Source organism: Monodon monoceros, unplaced genomic scaffold (assembly GCF_005190385.1).
Source record: "Monodon monoceros isolate NGI ecotype Baffin Bay Population unplaced genomic scaffold, NGI_Narwhal_1 Super_Scaffold_18, whole genome shotgun sequence".
Lineage (NCBI taxonomy): Eukaryota > Metazoa > Chordata > Mammalia > Artiodactyla > Monodontidae > Monodon > Monodon monoceros.
This window is the reverse complement of record NW_021703774.1, coordinates 14,161,582-14,187,054: the sequence shown is the minus strand read 5'-3', so window position 1 is coordinate 14,187,054 and position 25,473 is coordinate 14,161,582. Positions and strand designations below refer to the sequence as shown.

The 25,473-nt window shown below is 37.6% G+C and overlaps 1 protein-coding gene across 1 annotated transcript in view; it reads left to right on the top strand.

Moving 5' to 3' along the window:
• Positions 1 to 25,473, top strand: part of USH2A (usherin) — a 788,115-nt gene that overhangs the window by 500,093 nt on the left and 262,549 nt on the right. Inside the window, exons 41-43 of the mRNA XM_029229459.1 lie at positions 9,223 to 9,557; positions 10,757 to 10,879; positions 20,981 to 21,144. Of these exons, the coding sequence (XP_029085292.1) occupies positions 9,223 to 9,557; positions 10,757 to 10,879; positions 20,981 to 21,144 (622 nt within the window). The remainder of the gene's footprint in view (positions 1 to 9,222; positions 9,558 to 10,756; positions 10,880 to 20,980; positions 21,145 to 25,473) is intronic.

Sequence of the window (25,473 nt, the reverse complement as noted above, 5' to 3'; positions counted from 1 at the left end):
GCTTAGCTTAACCACCACGTCAGATCTAAATAGATCAGAAAATGGGAGGAGGTGGGGAAATACGGGGGAAGGGATTAGTGTATTAACAAAAGTTCCAATTACCGATATTCTGATTCTTTTTTAATGATCAAAGGATCAGGATGATGGGGAAAGAAATAAAAATAGCCGATTACGGGGCTATCTAGGAACTGTTCAATTATTCACTTCACTCTACTGGGAATGAACCCTAGAGCGCAGGATAACTACCATTGTTTTGGCTTGCATACAAACTTCATTCAGGGGAAATTAGTGTAACCAAACAGGAGGGAGTTTTGTAGCTTAGAAGCCTCTTTTGTGTAAATACACACATGCTTCCATGGATTCAATCTTGTACTACTGCCAAAAGCATTGGTGGAGCAGCTTGCTCACCAGAGCACAAAACAAAGGACATTTGCATAACAGCAGAGTTCATCTGCTGAAATTATTACTTGAATCTCTGTTGTGTGTTCTCTCGTCCCACCAAAAGCAAACACTGGGTGATGCTAAATAGTGTAAATTCTTGAAGAAATTTAATTGAACCTACAAACTAAAATCGATTTTTATAAGTCTGTCTTAGTTTCAACATGAGGTTGGTCAAAGCAACACGCCTTCTTGATAGAAATACCACAAATGTATAGAATCCTGTTGATAAAACACTAAAAGGAAATTAATTTGAAGGACGTGAGGTACGATGTTTATTACATGAATTGGGCGATCTTAAGAATTGTTCTTCATTCAGAGGAAAAGCAAAACGAACCAAAGGAAACCCCCAAACAAACCTAGAGTTATTCATCATTTCAGAAATGACTTTTCTTTTCAATCCTAAGGGAATTTTGCAAAACTTCAGTAGCAGTACCAATCAATATGATGTGACATAAACACAGTCCCTTCACAAAGGCAAAGCTAGATAATGGACTTTTTTCTGGATTCTTTCTAACAAAAGTTTAATAACTAGGCAGATCTGAAAAATGATAAATATTTTCAGAAAAATAATGGCTCAATGCCCAATTCTATGTGATTCAGCATCTATAAACGGTGATCAAAAGTATTCAAAACAAATTGCCTGACTTTTTCTTTCATTCTTTTTTTTTTTTCCTTCCTCTTTGCATTTTGTAACCTCATCCAGGAATAAGACAGTGTGCATGGCTTGTCAACCTGCTAAGGTAAAGTTTAGATTAGCTTGGCTTGGGAGCAGAATCTCACAGGCACTCACCAGGTCAGGAATCTAAAAGTCTCTAAGAAGGTGCTTGGAATGTGCAGACATTGGACATTAGTGATAGTTTTTAAAAATTCACACCTTTTATTAATTCTCACTTTATAACTAGAAAATCAGAAGTTATCAATGAAGAGAGTCATCAGGAATATTCAGCTGAATCTAGTATTGGATTATATATGTTTAAATAATATCAAAACAACATATTTACGCTTCAGAATTTTGGGCTCACATTAGGTTCAAAAAGATCTTCAGACTCAAAGTCAATGTGCTCGTGATATGCTTATCTGGTAAACAGAGGCAATGTGACAGCAATACAGTGATTTCTCTTTATGAACTATAAGATTTAAAAGTTAAAATTGCAAATGGATAAGATACGAGGAAAACAGAAGGATGGTCATGAATGCATTGGTTAAGAAATTTATTCAACATTTATTTCATAGAGTCATTGCAAATATTAGGATGAAGAGAATTGTCAGTAATATTATTGACACAATAATAATAATTTCAGTTCTACTAACCTTTATTGAGCACCTATAAATCTTTATGAGTGCCTCTTTTAGACACTGAGGATACAGTAGCGGCCAAATCAAAATCCCCACCTTCATGGAGTGTACCTTTTAGTCAAAACAACATAAACAGATATATAAAATGCCCAGAAATGAAAAAGACTTGAGGGAAGAAACAAATCAGGAATAAACACTACCAGCTGATAGGTTGGGGGATAATAAAGGAAATGGACTGATATTTCACCCTAGTTCTTCCCATTTTGTACCATGTGGTCTTTTCACCACCACTCCACCTGTAAGAGCTTGCATCTAATAGGGAAAGCAAGGAAACTTCACATACTTAGGCCAACTAGAAAATAACCCAAAGTAGCATCTTAGTAAGTATAAAGAGATAACTTGGCATAGACATGAGCATTAGGAAGCGAAAGTTGCATTAACAACAAGGTCCTACTGTATAGCACAAGGAAGTATATTCAATATCCTGTAATAAACCATAATGGAAAAGAATATGAAAAAGAACACATATATATATGTATAACTGAATCACTTTGCTGTACTGCAGAAGTTATAGTTGGTTTAATATTGTAAATCAACTATACCTCAAGAAAATAAATTTTAAAAAAAAGAAAAAAGGAAAGTTGCATATCAAAATTACATTCTTAATATCTTATTTGATTACAAGGAAAAGAATATATATTGTCAAAGCGGTTGTGTGAAAGCCATGCACTTTGATGTGATATCTAATCACTTTAAGAAAATTCATTTCATTGTATAAAGTTGGTAAAAAAATACCAAAACCTGAAAAAGATAGTTCAGTAAAACTATAGACTAATTTCATACTGCGACTATAGAGCCAATGCTTCTAAATAAAATATTCGCAAATTGAACTCAGGAGTATATTAAAAGAATGGTATACCAGGACAAATCTGGTCTGATTCCAAAAACGTAAGTTTGGTTCAACATCAAGAAATCTATCAACATACTGCTTAAATCAACTGATTAAAAGAGAAAGCCCTTTTTTTTAATCAATAGATGCAGAAAAAAGACGTAAGATTCAGTAGCCATTTCTAACAAATATTCAACATAAAACCAGATTAGGAAAAAGTCAATTTATAAATTTATTCCACTGGAGTCTTGAGTACGATTGAGGACTAATAAAAATAAAACATAGAATAACTAAGTTGTATAACTGTGACGCAGCAAAAAATATATATATATATATTGCTTTTTGGTGATAACATGAGACTCTGAACTCTGATGGCCCCATTCGCAGGCCCACCTTCCCACGGCTAAAGCAGAATGAAAGAGCAGGCCTGCAGCTCTCAGCTTTTCAGGTAGAAGAGTCCTCTCTTGGCTCAGATCGCCAAAACCACCAGCCTTGGTGTGTGTGTGACAAGGAACAACAATCCTGTCCCCCAGGTGGTGTCCACGCACAGCTTTGCTATGGTGTGTACTCTTAGCATTGCTCATTTACAGGTTGATAATAAACCAAAGTAAAAAGAATTAAGTCTTAGTCATCATTCTCACCTGTTTTTGAAGATGGGCTGGTCTTTGATATCTGCTTAAATCAAACCATTAAAAAATTATAAATCCTTTTTTTAATTTAATTTTTATTTTATATTGGAGTATAATTGATTTACTGTATTGTGTTAGTTTCGGGTGTACAGCAAAGTGATTCAGTTATGCATATACATATATACATTCTTTTTCAGATTCTTTTCCCATATAGGGTATTACAGAATTTGGAAGGAAATAAAATGACAACTAATATTCACTGAGTTCATATTAAGTTCCAGGAATTGCCCTCACTGAGTCCTTACTACAACCCTGTCAGATAAAGGCTATTATTATCCCCATTTCACAGGCAAACCCTGCAGCCTTAAAAGAATAGATAGTTATATTTAGCTAGAAAACAATTTTGTTTTTGCAAGATATAAGATTCCTCAAAAAAAAGTTAAACTTCAAAAGATAGATTGGGAAAATGCATCTATAAGACATTATAGAAAAATAAATTATTTCCCCATAATAAACAAAGAACTTCTAATAACTTATGATAAAAAGACAACTCAATAGAAAACAAAGTATAAAATATGGATAAATAATGTGATAAGAGGATATACAAAGTTAATAATGTTTGAAAATATTTATATCTTAAAAAAGTCAAGGGACTACAAATTAATTAAAGAAATAATAAAGTAATACTGGCAAGACCAAAAGGATTAGTAATTTCTTTTTATTTCTTCCAGTTTTATTCAGATAGAGTTGACCCAAAGCACTGTATACATTTAAGGGGTCCAGCATAATCATTTGACTTGCATACATCATGAAATGATGACCACAGTAAGTTTATTGAACATCCATCATCTCCTATAGATACAAAATAAAAGAAAACATTTTTTCCTTGTGATAGCACTCTTAGGATTTATTGGGTTGGCCAAAACATTTGTTCGGGTTTTTCTGTAACAACTTATGGAAAATTCCAGACAAACGTTTTGGCCAACCAAATACTTCCTTAACAATTTTCATATGTAATGTCAGCAGTGTTAATTGTATTAATCGTGTTGTACATCACAACCCTAGTACTTATTTATCTTATAACTGGAAGTTTTCATCTTTGACCACCTTCACCCCCCACTGCCTCTGGTAATCACAAATCTGATCTCTAAAAGGAGCAGTAATTTCAAGAATTTATGGGGACACTTTGTGTCATGGACATTTTCTTTCATTGTTTGTGATCAAGTGAATTACTTCAAACTTTTCGGAAAGTAATCCATCAATAATGATTAAAACTAAACATACATTTTGGTATAGCAATTCTTGCTAACCTATACAATAATAAATAAGTACAGGGACTTCCCTGGCAGTCCAGGGGTTAAGACTCCACACTTCCAACACAGGGGACGTAGGTTCGATCCCTGGTCGGGGAGCTAAGATCCCACGTGCCATGCAGCGCAGCCAAAAAAGTTTTTAAATAAAAAAAAATGTACAATCGTATGTATACATACATTTTCAAATATGGTTTTTAACAGTAAAGTCAAGTCAGTAGGATAACTGAATAGTCTGTTTTCAGCCATGAAAGGAATATTATGCAACATAAAACATGATAGGGTGTGTCCCATGATCTCTAGTTGAGTGTGAAAAGCAAGTTACAGATTAATAATGGGTATAAAAAATAAAATTTTTCCAGAAAAAAATTTAAAAGAGACAGAGAAAACGTACCTATGTGTGGATATATTTGCTGTGTGAGAAAGTATGGCAGAATAGATTCAAAGCTATCACCTTTTCACCTTTACAGGGTGGGAATGGGGAGGGATAGGAGGAGGTCGAGGTGAAGGACCGTAATTTATTTTCCTGTATGTATCAATATCTTTGGTTTTTTCTCTGAATACAAAACAAATATCCGAAGTAAAAAAATTAATATTAACAACTTTAAAAGAAAAGGAAGATATCTTAAAGGAAAAATTTCATTTCATTTCAACGAATACTTATTGTACACCTTGTTCTGTATGAGAAGATTTGCCGGGGAGTCAGTTGTTGAGCGGAATTACCATATGGAGTCAAACGTTACCACACTCTCATGCCCTGTGGTCATTCATATTCTGTATTGATTAAGTAGTCTTAGAATTATAAAATCTTCTATGTAGATATGAGGGCGAGGATTGTCTCTTAACATTAGATACAAGGAAACTGAGGCCCAGAGATGTTAAGTGTTTTGTTCCAAGTCTCACAGTGTTGGTTGAGTAACCTACATCAAATATCAAGGATATTTATTCTTAGCCCATAAAGTTCATAAATCATAAAGTTCAACCTTCATAAATCCTCTTATTCATAAAGTTCTTAAATATGGTTTGATGGAGTTAAAGAAATTAGAAGTAAGTTACAATGTTTATGTGTGTTACATTTTTCAGTCCCGAAGCCAATCATCCAACCTACATTCCCTAAATTTTTGCTTACAACCAGGATCTTGATTGTTTAGGGCCACTCTTCAGGGATCTGAACAAATAGGTAAAAGTCAGTAGCTCCTTAAACACCTACCCGCCTGTCCTATTTTTTGCAAATTTACAATAACTAAACAGAGAATGGAAATCTAAGCAATTAAGAACCACTCAAATAAAAGAAATCATCATTGCTGGCAAAGCAACTCCAAAATAAACATTTTATTCCCAGCCAGAAACTACAATTCTGTTTAGAAAATTTCAGTGTAAAAGTCTTGTTTTAGAGAACATACCTTTTGCTTATTAGGCCAGGAACATGCTCTTGGGTCTGAGTTTTTTGGGCTGCAACAGTATTTTATAATCCTTTCTATGAACAATAGATACATAAAAGGCCGTGGAAAATTAAACTGAATGAAAGTTTTAATCTCACATATTTTAGCCACACTCTAGTAAATGTAGTCTTAGGCACTGGAAAGAATAGAATCCAATATTTAACTAACTGGCTCTTTAAAAAGCTTGGACACATTTATTTTTAGTAATAGCTCCAGGATATTTTCAGGAGGATGATCAAATTAGATACCATTTCTGATAGCCTACTCACTATAATGACAATGGCCTTCTCCACCTTGCTATAAAATTCCTTATAAAAATTTTCTCTGGAAGTAGATTCATGTCTTCCAACTCAGTACTGTCAAAAAGATATATCTTCCTGGGTGTCCCTGGTGGCGCAGTGGTTAAGAATCCGCCTGCCTGGGCTTCCCTGGTGGTGCAGTGGTTGAGGGTCCGCCTGCCAACGCAGGGGACACGGGTTCGTGCCCCGGTCCGGGAAGATCCCACATGCCGCGGAGCGGCTAGGCCCATGAGCCATGGCCACTGAGCCTGCGCGTCCGGAGCCTGTGCTCCACAACAGGAGAGGCCACAACAGTGAGAGGCCTGAGTACCGCAAAAAAAAAAAAAAAAAAAAAAAAGAATCCGCCTGCCAATTTAGGGGACACGGGTTCGATCCCTGATCCGGGAAGATCCCACATGCTGCGGAGCAACTAAGCCCGTGCACCACAACTACTGAGCCTGCACTCTAGAGCCCACGAGCCACAACTACTGATCCCGTGTGCTGCAACTACCGAAGCCCATGCGCCCAGAGCCCATGCTCTGCAACAAGAGAAGCCACCGCAGTGAGAAGCCTGTGCACCGCAACGAAGAGTAGCCCCAGCTCGCCGCAACTAGAGAAAGCCCGTGTGCAGCAACGAAGACCCAACGCAGCCAAAAATAAAATAAATAAATAAATGTGTAAACTAAAAAAAAAGATGTATCTTCTTACGTCTGTAGCTTTTTAAGTGAGAAAAATAGCCAATTTCTGGATGCAAACGTTTATAGTTAGAGAACACAGGGATTTTTTTAGCTCTTCAAATGACTGTCTCCAGAATCATTACATCACATCACTTAATCTCCGCTGGTTGAGATCTTATTCAAGGTTTATTTTATGAATGCTTTTCTTAGGCTCAACAATTGAGTGCCAAATCAATTCACTCTCAGCTCGACTGCTCACACAGACTACCTCCAAAGTTTGGATTCTTTCAAGGGCTGCCAAGCCTTGACCTGAGCTCTCACAATATTCTAGTTCCAGAGGCAAGTGGTATTCCACATGTGAATCAGGTAGAATTGAGCTGTGATAACCCTTCCATTTTCCATTTGCATGACAAGTAGGAGGAAGCCCTGTAAATATGACCTTGACTCATTTCTGAAGTCCACAAAGAGCACTGCACCCCCCAAACAAATAGAATCCTATGTCTGCTCTATAAACTTTACTTGCGTTAGGCTTCTTTGATCTCTCCTCCATCCAGGCAAATCCTCTGTGCTTATAAGGAACTCATCTAAAATTTCTCTTCACCAGCACAGTGTGGAACTCTCTGAGAAGTGTTTTTGGTTTTTTGTTTGTTTGTTAATTTTTATTTATTTTTGGCTGGGTTGGATCTTCGTTGCTGCCCACTGGCTTTCTCTAGTTGCGGTGAGCGGGGGCTACTCTTTGTTGCGCTGCGGTGGCTTCTCTTGTTGCAGAGCACGGGCTCTAGGCACGCGGGCTCAGTAGTTGTGGCTCACGGGCTTAGTTGCTCCGTGGCATGTGGGATCTTCCCGAACCAGGGCTCAAACCCACACGTGTCCCCTGCAATGGCAGGTGGATTCTTAACCACTGCACCACTAGGGAAGTCCAGAAAAAGTTTTTAAAATTAGCAATGATTTCAAGCTATGTAGTAAAATTGGAGTAGATGTCAGGTCCTTGTTAATTTTAAGTTAGGACCGTAATCATCAAGCAACTGCCCAGTGACATCTGGTAGAGGCCCATTTTATCACCAAGAATTAGGAAGAACACCCTACAGATATCTCGGGTCAGGTTCCTTCTGGAGGAAATTTTTTCTCTTTAAGATAGAAAATTTTGGTTCATCCTTTTCCATTCTCACTTTTCTATAATGCCTCTCAGACTTCGAATTTGTATAGAACTATAAATGTAGGTATCAATATATCACTTTGTGGAAAACTCTTTGAAAGTTTCAAAATAGCTGTATGCTAAGGAAAAACATAATGGAGACAGCCATGACTGCTATTACTTCTGGAACTCCATCTCTCGGTGTATGGCACTAAATGGGTGTACAATTTAGGCCCTGCTATCAAGAAGCTTACAGTCTATTGGGGAGATGGGATATACACTCCAAAATTTAAGGAACATTGCAAGGCAACACAAAAGAGATGACCCATGATAGCATATAAATAAGTAATCTTTTAATGACTAATGCACATTTTTCTAGGGTCCTTTGTCCCCCATAGGAGCATGAGTGGGTTAGCACTATGCCCTTACAGTATTTAGCCAGAAAAGAAAAGCAACGTTAAACATTATTAGAAAACGGTGTTTCTTTCTTCTGATGTTCATGTCTGTGACTTAAACAGGATCATTCTTTGCTTGCCTTTTTAAAGCTTTCCACATGTCTCTTGTCTTTGAGAACAGGATGTGTTGTTATTGCTTTACTTGTTACATATCCTCAGAAAATGCAAAGAATGATTTCTGCACCCTCCCACCACCATCCAAAAAAAAAAAAGAGAGAGAATAGTGACATATTTAGAGTACCCGCTAATAATGCAAAGCAAGGAGTTCTGACGTTTCGTTTAATTGAGTTATAAACAAGAAAACTATTAAATCCTGCTGCCTCCCCATTGATGCGTGCGGATGTGTGAATTCTCTCCATGTGTGTGCTCTGTGTCCTTCAGGGCACCCATGGTGGAGATGAATCACTAAGGTGTGTACTAGTCTGACAATCTTAGAAAGTCTCCAGACTAAAAGCCCAGCCCAGGAAACAGCATTTCATCTAATTCCTGGTGTACTGCTAATTGATCTGGAACCCTTCATTACTGTCTAGTGCAAAGGGCGAAGTCGAAAGTGGGTATTTAGAAAGTGACTTGACTGAAAACAAGGCAGAGCAAAATGCCAGGCCTTGTGAACTGCAGTTGCTCTGTGCCTGTGTTGTCACACTGGTGCTAAGCTTACGTTTTATTTCAGGTCACTTGGAGAGCCCCACTTATCCTGAATGGAGACATCCTTACCTACGAGATCCGCATGCCTGACCCTCACATCACGATCACCAACGTTACTTCCTCTGTGTTCAGTCACGTCGTTACTCATCTGATTCCTTTCACTAATTATTCTGTCACCATTGTGGCTTGCTCAGGGGGTAATGGGCATCTAGGGGGGTGCACAGAGAGTTTCCCTACCCATGTGACCACGCATCCCACCCTGCCTCAGGATCTTAGCCCGTTGTCCGTGGTTCCACTAAGTGAATCGTATGTTGGCATTTCTTGGCAGCCACCAGCCAGGCCAAACGGACCCAATTTGAGGTAAGAGAAAGTGATGGTGCTTTTGGATTTTGTTACCGTCTTATCTCTCTGGGAAGGAAGGGAGGAAGGAGGCTTTTCCTCACATAGGAACGTTGAACTAATTCCTTATTGGATATTCCTCACTCATAACATTTTTTTTATTGAAGTGTAGTTGATTTACAGGGTTGTGTAAATTTCTGCTGTACAGCAGAGTGACTCAGTTATACATACATACATACATATATATATATATATATACATTCTTTTTTATATTCTTTTCCATTGTGGTTTCTCACAGGATATTGAATATAGTTCACTGTGTTATACAGTAGGACCTTGTTCTTCATCCATTTTGTATATAATAGTTGGCATCTGCTAATCCCAAACTCCCACTCCATCCCTCCCCCAACCCCCTCCCGCTTGGCAACCACAGGTCTGTTCTCTATGTCTGCCTCACTCGTAATTTTCATACAGTTTCATCTTCTGTATCTTGACTTATATGGAACCATAAAAAGATCATCAAGGTAAAAATAGCACGATATTGTGAGGAACTAAAAACCCTCGGAACAACAATCGCTGTTCTCTAATGCTTCTCTACACAGCCCCTCTCTTGATTTTCAAAGTATACCTTTATTATATGTTAAGCAAGCTTGATGCATGTTCTAAATGACACATTTGCACAAATATGCCTCAAAATTCTAAAGATAACACAATAATTTTTGGCATGTTATTATTATCTGGAAACTTCTAAAGCATGTGGTCAGGAATATAGATAAGATGAAAGAAAAGAACTGTGATTCTGAAATGGCTTTATAACAACTCGACACTTAGGCAAGACTATGGAGTCGATAATATTATCATTGTTTATAAAGTATTGATGGTAGAAGTTTTAGGAAGTCATTAACTTTATAAGCTTTTTGTAATTCTATTTTGTGTGAAACTGGCAATAAAGTTTTGGCAAATCTGATATAGAAGAAATCTAAATGTTATCATTTTACTGATAGTAGTAAATGTGAATGTAGCTAATTGTTCCAGTTAGCTACGCGGATGACACTTGTGCCAAAAAAAAAAAAAAAATGATTATCTGGAAAAAAGAAAATTAAGATGTTTTCTTTACGTTTACACATACACCCCACACACTCGTACTGTGAGACAACCTGAATTTTGGTAATAACATTAGTTGAGATAATCCTGATCTTTCTGCTTATCTTTTGCTTTAGATATGAGCTTCTGAGATGTAAAATCCAGCAACCACTTGCATCAAATCCCCCAGAAGATTTAAATCTGTGGCACAATATTTATTCAGGAACTCAGTGGTTTTATGAAGATAAGGGTCTTAGCAGGTGAGATTACAAAAACTATAAAAACAAATGCTGACAGTTAGTTTGGGGCATGTTGAATAGTTCAAAGAATCTGAGTGTCTTCATTGTGTGAGCCAGTTATGCAATAAAACATGTTTGCTTATTATCTGTGGCATTAATCATCGAGCTGCAACAGTCAGCATGTTTAATATTTGCCATCGTAACTGCACGCTTCAAATAAGCCTTTTGAAGTCAAGTTTGTAGGTGTTTGAGCCTTAACCTCTTGCCTTTGTCACGGCTCTAGCCAGACACGTAATGGCGAAATCTGGAAATGCTGAACGTGTTCAAAACTGGGGAACGTTTGGGCCACTTGTAGAATGCTTGCTTTTCCAGGAAATAATTTGCTAGAAATCATTGATTCAATTCACAAAAAGTATTTAGTTAACAGGCTTGGGACTCGAAAGAATTCGATCTGGAGTTTGAAGAGATCAAGAAATGGGCAAATAGGCAATGTCAGAAAAGAGTACCCCACGGGAGAGTAAGGAGGCGTGGGTTTGGTTTCATCCTGTGCTGGAGGACTAGCTTTGTGGCCTTAGGGGAGTCGCTTAACTTCTCTGGGCTTCACTTTTGTTGTCTATAAAATGAGGAGATTGGATGAGATTAAGTGAGGTCTAGACCTTCATGAATCAAGCAATGTAATCAAATTTGAAAAAATCACAAGTATTCTTTTAGGAAAAGTTTCAAGACATATTGCTCAATGACTTTTCTATCAGGTGGGTTATGCTTCTAGACTCACACTGACTAGCTCTACGGTGAACTCTGTTTACAACCTGGTCTTGTCTCCCCTCTTCCTCTGCTGGGCCTCTGCGCTTCAGCCACGTTAGTATTGCGTTTGGCACCTCTAACAGGCAACACCCACCCTCAGCTTCTCCCCATAGCTGCCATTTCCCTCTGTCTACCGTCCTTCAAGTCTTGGCCTGCAAGTTTCCTAGAGCACCCTCTTCCTCGTCTGAATCAGCTGCTTCCTTAATGTATTTCCATAGCACGCCCCTTGCAAATCACTGTTGTCTTTGTACTGACCTGGCTACTTGTCTGGACGCCCCATTTTACTGTCATATCCACCATGAGCAAGGCCTTGTCTTCATGACTTCTCTATCACAATCTCCACCGTAGTGCCTGGCACACAGTGGGTGTGCCAATAGATGCTAAATGAAAGAATACTTTTAGTAATGTGTAAAGGGTTGGGTATTCATTGCTCTCTGCCCTAGGAATATTAACTGTGATGTTCTTATCTTTGGGGAATGAGTAAAACCAAGGAAAATTCTCCTGTCCATCTGAAAGGGTCCTGGTGGGAAAACATTACAGATACGGTGAGGTTCTTGAAGAGAGGCCGCACGTAAATCTAAGGAAACAATAGAATGAACCATGTAAAATTGCCATTTTTGTAAGCTAAAAAGGATCAATTGCTAGCATATCCTTTTGGTTCAATCTAAATTATCGTGGTCCCTAGACTCTTCTCCACTATTTTCAATTCATTAGTTACTTAATCCAGCATTGCTATATAATGATGACTTCAGTTGAAGAAATTCATTTTATTCAGCAATTCCCTTTTGTTTACTATATGCTGACAGGCATTGTGCTAAGGAACAAAAGATGAATAGCATAGCCCTTGCCCTCAAAGAGCTCACAGTCTAGTGGAGAAAACCACACTCACACACACACACACACACACATACACACTCATACATGTATTAATTACTATCATCACAGTTAACTACAGATACACCACCACTACCTAGGGAAATCATATGGAAAAGTATCTGTGAACTCTAAGTGCCTGAAATATAGCAAAATATTCCAAAATAAAGAGGACTTGACTATCTAACATTACTGAATCTAACTTTTAACCATGAGGTAGTTGGCAGAAAAACAGAATAAGACTCAGAAAGTTAATTTTGTTTCTTCATAGAAGCAATGAAAACTTATTAAGGAATTAGGACCAAGGCCAAAATTTTATTATTGAATTTTTAATGATGCTTGTAAGGATTTTTAATAAGTCCAAATCGAAGATGTAAGGAACGAAATTAAGTTAAATCCCCACAAATTAGATTGAAACATAAGTTGACATAAACATACTGATGACAGCTGCTTCTAGAAAGGAAGTATACATATAACAAAATGTGCTGAGGTGATATTCTGACTAGCCTCATGATACTAAATGTCAAGAGATTTTTTTTTCTGCTAGCACTAGCAAAGATTTTTTTCAACTATTCAGATAAACCACTTTGACCCATGTAACCAGCTTGTGAAAAAAAACAAAACAAAATAAAATAAAACAAAAACAAACAAAAAACCCCCCACAATATGCATTTCTTTATGGTTTTTATATTTTATTGTTTGTCTGCATGACGCAGCATGTGGGTTCTTAGTTCCCCGACCAGGGATCGAACCAGGGATCGAACCCACGCCCCCTGCGTTGGAAGCGTGGAGTCTTTACCACTGCACCGCCAGGGAAGTCCCTGCATTTCTTTCTAATATTCAGAGTGAATGGCATGAGTCTTCATATTGTGAAAAGAATTTTTCTAGACATCTACCCTTTGTAAGTCCAAAAGACTAGGGGCCCCTCCTGCCCAAGGGGACTTGTCTCACAAATCTGAGAGAAAACTGGAAATTAGACCACCTGTGGGTGCTATGTGCTGTGCCAGTGTTTTTGTTCAAAAGAAGCGATCTTGTCTGGAAGGTGCAGTCAGCACCCACTTTAACTTCTGGCAGCCAGGCTCGCTGTCCCTGCTGTAGAGGGAAGGATGGGAGCAGTCAGCTTACCTTCCTGCACACCTGTGTTGCAGCCCCTTAATGAGCCTCCTCTTTGACATATTTTGTCTTACTGACGTATTTGTTTGACTATTTGTGGGTTTCTTTTGGAGGGGAGGGCGGGGGAGGATGGTCATTGAATTCTGATGTCTTTAGGAAAAGTATTTAATTTCCTATTCTTCCCAGACTCACCATTTCTTATTTCCTTCATAACTTACATCTACATAAACAAAGGAACCATTGAAGGGTTTCTGCCCATCTTGACCTGATCTCACCAATAGCTACAGCTAGAATCAGCTTTTTAAATGGTACTTCTCTTGATATAAAAAGTAAAATTAACTTAAGTTTCACTGGGCATCCCTTTATGAATACATTTGTGAGAGTAAGTATAAATTGAAGTCAGTTTCCTTGGGCAAGCGGTCTCTTTTGGTTAGCTGTATGTTTCTAATATATAGAAACCACACCACTTTCATCTCAGATGTTATTATGTTCTGAAATTCAGATCATTCTAGTCTTCATTTTTTCCTTTATAGCTCCATGTACCAAGTAAAATAGTGAGCTCATTATCCAGATAATTTAGTTTCAACAAAAATACTTCTGTTTTTTATGAATATCTTAGGTAAGGGATGATTTGGTCTGAGTTACCCAGCTAGTTGCCTAATTATTGAATTTTGCTCTGTCTGTGTAGACACAAACTCAGTGTAACTGTGGGTTTATACTACTTGTCAGTTTCTAACTTTTCTTCCTTAATCATTCTGTGCAAAGTGGCCAAGTTATGGTTGTTAGGGGAACCATAACTTTGCGTTTCCTGACATTTTCATCAATTGGAAAATCTGGAAGATGTGCTGTTGTCATCTGATGCTGCTGTGGTGAGTCAGGCTGGGTTTAACAAAAGGGTAGCGACCTTCATTTTAAGCATCAATCCACCCTTAGGATTTTCAGGATCTCACTGTGCCTTGGTTCCTGGGTGATCAGATAAAACTTCTGCAAACACAGTGATGGCATGAGCGCCTCTCTGTTCTGGATCTGACAAAGGAAGAACAAGCTATGAGAAATAATAGGCTCTATTTTAAGGAAAATGTTGACTTGTAGATTATAATAACTTAGCTGCCATTGAGTTTATGAAGGGAGGCATGTTCTCACTCCTTTTCCTTTCAATTATTTATGAACTCCTACAAGTATTTCTTTATCAGTCTGGAAAGAGACTTTCATATGAGCTCTCAAGAATCCTCTAATTGCATTATCTTTAAATGAAAGGATTCAAAATTCATAGACCTTCATCTGGTTTTCAAAGAACGGTTGGACTTGACTCTTTTCAAGTTTAAATGCTTAAGATAAATATACTATAAAATCTAAGTTTGAGTCTTACTGACATGGATTCTGATTTTTTAACCTACAAAAATGAAATGTTTCAAACCCTGAAAGAGGACATAGTTTCTGGAGAATGATATTCAAAAGAGTGTGACGTTCATTCCCCTTCTTTGTAATGAGATTAAATGTGCACAAGTAACATTTTCTGCTTTGCTAATAGGGAAAGACTGGGTCAGCTCCATGACACGTGTTCTCCTATAACATAAACATGTTCAAGTTGTAGCTGTTAGGTAAACAAATTAACTTCATAAGCATGGAGGGTGAGTTAGAAGGAAGGCCTTTCTTCCATGACCACCAATGTGAGGTAGAGCCTGGTATTTTCTTGCTTAATACCATAATGTGAGTAAAAGTTGGGTCTAGAAACGAAAGCCAACTTTTGTCAATGTTGGTGTACCATTTCCTAGCAAAGTACTTAATTCGAAATGAGCAAAAATATATCTGTTTCACATTTAACATGGGAGAGTCACGGTGCTCTCTTTTCATTGCTCTGAATTTACTTCATGCTGTCCTTTTCTAAGTGTCATCATATGAAAACTTACCTCAAAAAAGAAAATGAACCTCTAAATCTGGGAGGATGCATTTTTTCATAGGAGGTTTCATTGCCTAATGTTTTCTTCAAAAAAAAAAAAAGAAAGAAAGAAATCTAGTTTATTTGTTTACATTTCTTTTTCATGTTGATGATATAGTAGAACAAAGACAGAAATCACAGCAAAGTTATTTTAGGTGCCACATTCTGGTAGCATAAGTACAGATAGCTACAGGAGTAGACAGCTGCAGCTTTCACTCACAATCTAAAAAGTATCATAAGAACTTCCAACGGTGATTGATCATCTTTACTCTTCAATTTCCAAAAGCAAACATTTTCAGCAGCATTTTTAGGAAAACAAAAATCTTTCAGCAACAAATGAGTGAGGGAAAGAAAAGGTATCCACCATCAATGGAAAATCTAAACAATTACAGATTTAAGCAGTGGAAACAGTGTTACATTTTTGTTTGCCTCTTTATTTATTCCCACAAAAGGATTTGAGGGTGTAAGGAACAGTATGCTCTCAGAGGTTTCTCAAATCCTCTGGTGTATAATGTTGTACTCAAGCATGTGTTGGATGGTGGTGGATATGAAGAAGAGTTAGTAGAAGGAGGAACTGAATAACCTGCATTTTCGGAAGCATGATTTATATTGGTGACAATATTGACACATGAATTCTGTTAGGACATCAATAAAGTTGACACATTTTTAATTCTGATGAAAATAACCTGAGGCATTCTGTAGCTGCACTGAAGAATTGGTTTTATTGGTTCCCAGAACACATCAGACCCTTTCAAAGTACAAGCCTTCCACACATTTTGCCCTGAGTAATGCTTCTTACTGGCTAAATTAATGTCTCCACTGGCCAAATTACTGTTTGTCATCAATACCTAGCCCAAATGTTATCTCCTCTGTGAAGACTTCCTGACTAGATTAGGTTAAATTAGATGCTCTGATGTATGTGGAAAGAAAAAGGAATAAATGAATATATGTTTTAGAGGTTCTCATTTAAAAACATTTATCTGTAAATATGTATATAAGTATACACACGTACACACACACACACATACATACACATACACAAACTCCAGTAGGACAGACATTACATTCACTATGTTTAGTATCTGGCATGCTGTTAGTGCTAATAAATATTTATTAATGAATGAATGAAGTAATGGTGTATCAAACATAAAAGAGCAATGTAATTTGTAAGAAAAAAAACCCATCTTTCTAAGTTTCAGTAAGGATCATTTCTCTATTGGACAGGTAGATTTTCGTGGCACTAGCCAACCAAATCATATGTGACCTGAAAGTTATGAGACGAATGCTTTAGGAACTATGAAGTAGCCATTCATTTATTTATAAAATCATCTAGTCAATAAACAGATTAAAAACTTTATCATCTGAACACAATCTAGTTTTCTAATTCGAGTAATAACAACAGAACCTTGAAACGAGTCTCATTCCATAAATAAGATTTTAATATATATGATCTTTTACAAGGAAGAAATACCAGAGTCATGTCTATTACACAACGAATTTACCATTTTCTGTGTGTGGATGAAAGGAGGGGCTGGAGAACGGTCTCAAAAAAATTAATCAATTAGGGGATAACTATTGTAACAGCCTCGTATTCCTAAATGGACCTTCAAACAGTTGGTTTTACTGGTTACAGCATAGGCTTAGCATAAGTTTTCATTCACTTAGCAGATTTCAAAAGCTATATCTTACAGGGTTTGAAATGGTACATTTTTCAAAATATGCCCAAGAAACACAATTAGTATTTAGGGAAGATATTGATTGATATACATATGTTTTGCATGAGTATATGATTTCAACTGATGGAGCATTTTTCTCTTAAAAGTATTTTATTATTAACTAAATGGAATGTCCCATCTGATATCAACACCCAAGTCTACCTATAAAACTATATACTAGAGCAAATGAACAAAATACGTTAAGCAAACGAATATTTTCTTTTTTTGACATGAATTGGTGAAATATATACCGACCCACGTAGTCAGACGTATATATACTTACTGACGAAGATTAGGTTTCAGATGTCATGAAAACAGTACATTTTAGTTCCTTTAAGGGAGTTCAAGATCCTATTCCTTAAAATTTTAACTTAACCGTGAAAATTAAAGAAAATGCAAAAGACAAATGCATGACATCAAGTGAAATGCCTACTGATTTCTCAATTCAATAAAATAGTGAATAGTGGAAAGAATTTAATATTAGAAATGAATAAACTAGAGGCCCACCTAATCCTCTTAACTAGCTGTGCGACTTTAGGCAAAGCCCCTTAACTTCTCTGGGTCTCAGGTTTCTTATCTGTAAAATGTAACAGATATTTCATTATTTAAAGCAGATAAACTCTAAAGTCATCTTTCACTCTAAAATGTTAATATTACAGTCAGCCCTCTGCATCTGCAGATTTTGTATCCATGAGTCAACCAACTGTGAATCAAAAATATTTGGGAAAAGAATTCCAGGAACTTTCAAAAAGTAAAATTTAAATTTGCTACATGCCTGCGACTATTTACATAGCATTTACATTGTGATTTCAACTATTACATAGCATTTACGTTATATTAGGTATTATAAGTAATCTAGAGATGATTTAAAGTACAGAAAATGTGCGTAGGTTATATGCAAATACTATGTTATTTTATATAAGGGACTTGCGCATCCTCAAATCTTGGTATCCACGGGGTCCTGGAACCAATCCCCCCGCAGATACCAATGGGCAACTGTACTTTAAAAACGGACATTCCGGTTATATGTATTTATGTGGCCTAAATTTCTTCTATGCAGACATAAATTGTAGCATTTCACCATACCTACACTATGACGAAATAGCTTAAAGTATCACAGTAAGAACTAAGGCCCCACGGAACTTACTTACAATTCACCATTTCAGGGCCGCCTGGTGTTTTTAATTCCACTTGTATAAAGAACCACAAAAATGGTATCAGTTTGAAGCCATAAAAGTTACTAAATTTATCAAAGAGTAAATATGTGGAAGAAAAATTCAAATATTGCAGGAGAGATTAGGCATCCGGACTCTAGCTAAATTTCTTTTAAGCCATTTTGGGAAGTAAAACACAATTAAAAGTATTTTACCCAGGGAGAGAGCTAATGAAGCCAAGGTCACTGGTTCAGTTCCCATGTGAGCCATTAGCCGTGTTTCATTTGACGGTCACACACTTGCTACCCTCTTAACCCCGACTCACCATCCTTCACAATCGCACTAGTGGTCACAAAGGAAATTTGGCGAGACTGTTTGGATGCGTAAGCCAAAATCCCTCCCCTTTGCCAGAAAAATAACTCAAAGGTCAAGCCTCAGTGATATGGCCTCATCCAACTATAGATGGATCAGCTGACCATTGTGTTTGTTATTATTTTTATCATCATCAACATCATTACGATGCTGGCAGCATCATGGCTAAAAGAGGAAGCTCTGGAATCAGACTGTCTAGGTTTGAGTCTTTACTCTCCCACTTACTAGTTCAATGACTTGGACAAGTGGTTTAACTCTTTAGGCCTTATTTTCCTCATTTTCAAAGCAGGTATTATAATAGTATGGTGAAGAATGAATGAGTTAATCATATAGAAAATTCCTGACACATATTAAGTGCTCAGTAAATACTGTTATTATTATCTTTCCGTTGTCATTGTCATGTAGACTATTTAGCACTTTCTAGAAAGCATATGTATGAGTTTCCTAGGGCTGTTGTAAACTAATTGAGTGGCTTTAAACAACAGAAATGCATTCTCTTACAGCTCTGGAAGTTGAAAGTCCAGAATCAAAGTACTGTCAGGACTGTGTTCCCTCCAAAGCCTCTAGAAAACAATCATTCCTTGCCTCTGCCAACTTCTGGTGGCCAAAGTTGTTCCTTGGTTTATGGCAGCATAACGCCAATTTCTGCCCCCAACTCCTCACAGACAGCTTCTCCCTGTGTGTGTCTGTGTCTCTGTAACAAAATTTCCCTCTCCTTTCTTTTATAAAGATATCAGTCCTTTGGATTTAGGCCTGTCCCATATCCAGTATAAACTCATGCTAACTTGATTACACCTATTTCCAAATAAGGTCACATTCACAGGAATCTAGGGGTTAGGACTTAAACATACCTTTTGGGGGGACACAATTCAACCCACTATAGCATCAAAACCAAAAGAAAAGAAAGAAAGACACAAGGAAAGGGGGTAAAGCAGAGAGAGGTAGAAGATCTGTTGCTAGTAGTTATTTGGGGGAAATAGAAAATAAATAGCTTCAAGGAAATCACTAATTCTTTACCTATAGCTACAATGTGGCCGAAGCCAAGCCCTGCAAAAATACCTTTGGGCCATGAGTGAGAAACAAGGTAAGGCAAGCGGACCTCTTCTACATGGGTGGTGGCAAAACGCTGTAAAACTCCTGACGTAATTTTTGGCTACGCCGCCCTCCCTCTGTTGTCGTGACTAGTAAGTTGTGACTTACTGAGACAAATTCCCTGGGCCCTGCACTGGATGTGAGGCATCCTTGATGATCTATTAAAACCCAAAGAAGGTCATGATCTGAGACTAGTGTTTTCCCTGAGGACTGGATGCCCCACAGGGAGGGTCACGTGTTGTACAATGTGCTTAAGCAAGTTCTCAGTCTAAGCTGTTGTCCAGTCAAAGCTTGCCTGCGTCTGTAAATAGTATTTTCCTCCCCAGGCAGTCTGACCCAGAAAAGATAGCCTGATAAGTCTTCTGCCCAAAAGAGCCAAAACGGATGAGGAATCGGTGGCTTTAGCCCATCACTGATTTAATATATGGCATCACCGTGACGTCACCATGTCCAGTTTTCTCCTCCCAGAAAGCAGTGCTCGGTTTCTACTATACTGACTCAAGTAAATATGTTCTCACAATGGCAAAACACAGCTCACCGTAGCAAAACCCTCAGTGGGAGAAGGCTGTATACTTGGTCACAGTTTTAGGCTTTAATTTAGGGGTAGGAAGCACAAGTATAGGAAGAAAATGGTGATGAGGGATTCTGATATTTGTAAATGGATGAGTTGCCCAAAAGAAGAACATAAAACTCACTGGATCAAATTCAGATAGAAAGCTGGCAGGTTACCAGATGCGTAATTGCATGTTGAATTGAGCTATAATCCTCAGCACTTCTGAAAACAATGAAGATGTGCAAAACGATAAACCACATTTGTTTTAAATAGCAGTATTTGCTTAGCATTGCTAATGACATCTTTTCTTAACACTCTGGTTAAGGCTTGAGAGTTACAAAAATAATGCTACCTTTTTTTGTGCAGGGAAGAAAAAAGAAAATGTATTGGGGGGAGAAAATGGTGCATCCTATGGGGGAAAATCTGTATTTTGCGAGGAAAAAGAAAATGTGTTTGCTTTCCGGAAAGATAAATTTATGTATGTATTTTTTAAAAACAACCTTTTAGGTTTACAACGTATGCGTATAAGGTCTTTGTACACAACAGTGTGGGTTTTACACCAAGTCAAGAAGCAACTGTGACCACGTTAGCCGGGCTTCCGGAGAGAGGAGCTAACCTCACTGCGATTGTTCTCAACCACACGGCCATAGACGTGAGATGGGCTAAACCAAGTAAGTCAGCTTCTCACATCTTTATTTCCCTTTCCCATATTCGTACCAAAACGAATTTAAAATGGACACATTAAAAACTGACAGACACAAAAAGCCAAGTTCCCTGTGCTATTCTTCCTCAAAGGAAGTTCTCTCTCCTACTTGCCCATCCTTCTTGGGCCTTCTCTTCCTCCTTCCTTTCCTTTTGGATGGGGAATGTAGTTTTTGTCACACCAGTTGTGATAGAAATGTCCATATGCTAATTTGATAGCAAAATAATATTGTGCACTTTCCTGAAGAGAGCTCTGCCCCCACCTCATAATTCGTCACTTATCAGCAAGATCTATTTACTAGGATTGCAGAAGTATGATGGTTTTTTCCAAGTGAATTGTCTTCAGCACTGGTAACAGCCAGAATTCCAGCTTGATACAGGAAAAGGAAGCCTGGCCACCATCCCTGGACTTGCCACCATCACTGTTATTGCTTCAGTAACACTGCAGTTCACCCTGGGCGCATTCAGAACACAACTTTATAGGCAGTTAGAAGAGCTCACATATGGATATAATCTGTTCCTGCAACTTTAGAAACCACAATAATTGAAATTTCGGATCTGGTTGGTCAGTAGAGTAGCATTTCCCAGCTGATCTGTTAATTTGTAGTGATCCATTATCACAATCAGAAAAACCCAAGACTGACTGTATCATGGAACTATGTATGGTAATCCTCCTTAGAAGCATCACTTGAGGTCTGGCAAATTGTTGAATCAAAACTTGCTAGACTATTACCAAATACTGAGAAATATCTGATTTGGAAATCCCCAATGAAAATATTCGTTTTGTAAAAGTAAACTGTATCTACTAGGATAATCATCTACTAGTACATAAAAAGATGTAAAATGACTCCAGCTTGGGCAATCATGACCTTCTGATTTTGATTTTATTATCACTTAAGACGAGAAGTGCTTCCTATTTCACTTAGAACATCTTGAGTGAATTTGCCCCTGATATGTTATATCAATTGTTGATTAAAACCAGGGTTAGGTGACATTAATTGTAAATTAAAATTAGTACTGGTTATGTCGATCTACACTGCCACTAAATAAGCCATTTTTACCGAAAGACTATCGCTCTAGGGTTTTTGTAAGGTTGCAGATTTCTAATGATCTGTGTCACCTCTACTGGGACCTCTTAAACCATTTACATGGAAGAACATAAGTTAATTGATGGTTATGATTACCTTCTGAGACACCTGTGGGAAAAACTACAAAGTTTTTATCTGGAGATGGATTTTTATGTATAATATATTTTCACTCATCTCCCTCTTTCTATTTCACCCTCAATACCTGATTCATCTTAAAAACCTACTTAGAAAGGTGGACGCCCTCCCCTGCATCTGACATTTGAATACTTCTGTTAAGATCCGGCGGCTGAATTATCACCAGTATAGGTCCTTTATGTTATAATTGCATGCCTGAAGTAAGCGTGCTTATAAAAACTGACAAACCTAATAGATCTGAAGCAGCTCACTGAAGTTTCATTACCTTGGTAAGCTGAACCTCTGACCTTCAGGATGTAGGTAATGCAATCTGCTGTTATTTCCATTCGTACCTTAGATATCTTTCAGATAACTGTTTGTGAGCACAAAGGTTAACTCTCAGAAGAGGGTCAGCTCTGTGAAAGTGTGTTGCATTATCATTTTCTTCCTTCCTGCAACCTGCTAAACTAAGTAAATTAAGTAGTCACTCCACTGTGAAAGGGCCACCTCTTTTTTGCAAGTTTAATTTGAATTGTTTTCCTGATTTGTAGGATAAAGTTGGACCTTGTCTAACACGCTAAAAGGCACAAAACTATAGGTTGAAAGTCATGAATAAGCTTATGAATATTTGCTTATTAAAAACCATAAAATATATTTTTCAAACATATTCTTTCTTAACTATGACCCTCCACATGGGCACACCATTTGGATAGCAAAATATCTCTGGTAAATTTTTACCGCAGCTTAACAGAGATAGGTATTAAAGTTTTAGAAGCACCCATTTTAAATGTTTGCCTCTCTGTGTTGATATCATGTGAGGAAAAAGCATCCCTGCATCTGTTCAGTTCATTTTTACGGCAAATATTACAAACTGGCAGCACATGGACCGTATTTACTCCCGTCCTCCATGCATTGTTTTGCCAGAAGCATTTGAAAAAAAAAATACTTTGCTAACATTTAACAATTAGAAGATTTCACATAAAGATGATGATTTTGGATTGATCTGAAAAACCCAATGATTGGGTGAAACTCTTCCCACATTGCTGAAGGGAAAATAATCAGCTGGCACTGGTTTCCCCTTTACACAGGCTGCACCCTCCTATCTTCCTGGTCCCTATATAGACATGAGGTTCTTATCCATGCTTTCCATAATGAAAGATAATAGTTCAACCTAAGTGAAACACCATGAAGATAAATGATATTAGTGGGGGGAAAAATCCCACTTTTATAAGAAAAGATACAAAAATACCTTCACTTAAATTGTTTATGCAGCCCTAGGAGTTAGAAACTGGTACTTAATAACTTACCACAAATTACAGTTAGTCAGTAGCACTTCTCACACTCAGACTTCGAGCTCACATCCCATTTTCGACTGTTTCTCCTGCATTTGTCCTTAATGGTTATTAGCACTTTGTCAAGAGTGATTTAGTGAGATCCTTCCCATTTTGACTGCTCACTCTAAAATAAATGGTGAAAAATGCCCACGAGGGAAGGGGGTAGAAAGGCAGTGCCGCTTCTGAGGTCTCCTTGCTAACGAGGTCATTGACAGCCGGAAAAGAGCAAGAAAACACTGGAGGTGGTGAGAGAGGAAGGAACTGAAAAAGAGGAAATGGAAAAAATCATCCAAGGGCTGTCCACTTGACCATCTGTCAAGAGCTCCCCCTGACCTTCAGACGTTGACATCCTGTATCATATCCTCCTTATCCGTCTCTCCCCTTCCTCTTTTTCTTCCATCTTTTCTCTTTCTCTTTTCCTCTTTTACTTTCCTCCCTCCCTTTCCTTTCCTTTCCTTTCCTTTCCTTCTTCCTTCCAGGAACATTTTTTTCTGACTTTTTTGTCCTGGGCCCTGGTACTACAAAGACTAATGACGTAACTCCTGTATTATAATATCTCACTGAACTCTCCAGAAAATTTGTAAAGTATGAAGGCATCACCATTAAAAAAATTTTAATCCACATAAAATTAAATCCACATAAAAAGCATCTGCCTCATCTTGCTCTCTTAACCAGAAACCGCTAGATTTTGTAGCTAGAAGAATTTTTGACTTGTCGGAACTTACCTTGTTCAGCTGGCAATACGTATACATCATTCCAAATCTCACCTCTTTTGAAAGCACCCACCATCATTGGCTCACCTTGTCCCTCTGCTTCCCCTCCCATCGCTCCAGTTACCAAAACAAATAGACTGGATGCGCCTTTTCCGCTGGCTTTCTGCCTGTTCACTTGTGTACCTTCTGTAATCTGACCTTCTTCCCTTGCATTCTACTGATTTGGTCGTCTTGAAATCATTCTCATAATGGCCCAATCCAATGCTCTCTTGTTAGTGCCATCCTATTCTGTTTCTCTGTGGTAGTGGGTCCATAAATGACCCCTCCTTACTCAAATTCTCCCTCCTGTGTCACCAGCTACTCTTGTTCTCATCCCCTAAAAACTTTTTTTTTTAAGTTTTTACAGTTTTATTGAGCAATAATTGACATACACCATTGAATAAGTTTAAGGTACACAGCATGATGGTTTGATTTACATATATTATAAAATGATTACCACAATAAGTTTAGTTCTCATCCATCATCTCATATAAATATAATAAAACGTATTTTTTTTTCCTTAGGATGAGAACTTTTAAGACCTGCTCTCTTAACAATTCTCCCATATATTATACAGCATATATAACAATTTTCCTATATATTAAACTATCATCATCATGGTGTATGTTGCCTCCCTAGTACTTATTTTTTTTTAATTTTAATTTATTTTTTTATACAGCAGGTTCTTATTATCTATTTTATACGTATTAGTGTGTATATGTCAATCCCAATCTCCCAGTTCATCCCACCTTCCCCCCCCCAAAGACTTTCTCAGAGTTCCTCCTGAGTATTTTTCACCCTCTAACTCTCTTGTTGGTGATTCCATCTAAGTGTTTTAAATTCTCCCAACTAGAAAAGTGGCAAAACTCTGTGAAGCCATATGAAGGAATAATTTTTAAAATAGGCTTTGGAATCAGGGAAACTTATGTTTGACTCCCAGTTGCAGTATTTTCTAGCACTATGACCTAAAACAAGCCACTTAACTTCAGTATATCCTAGTTTCCTAATTC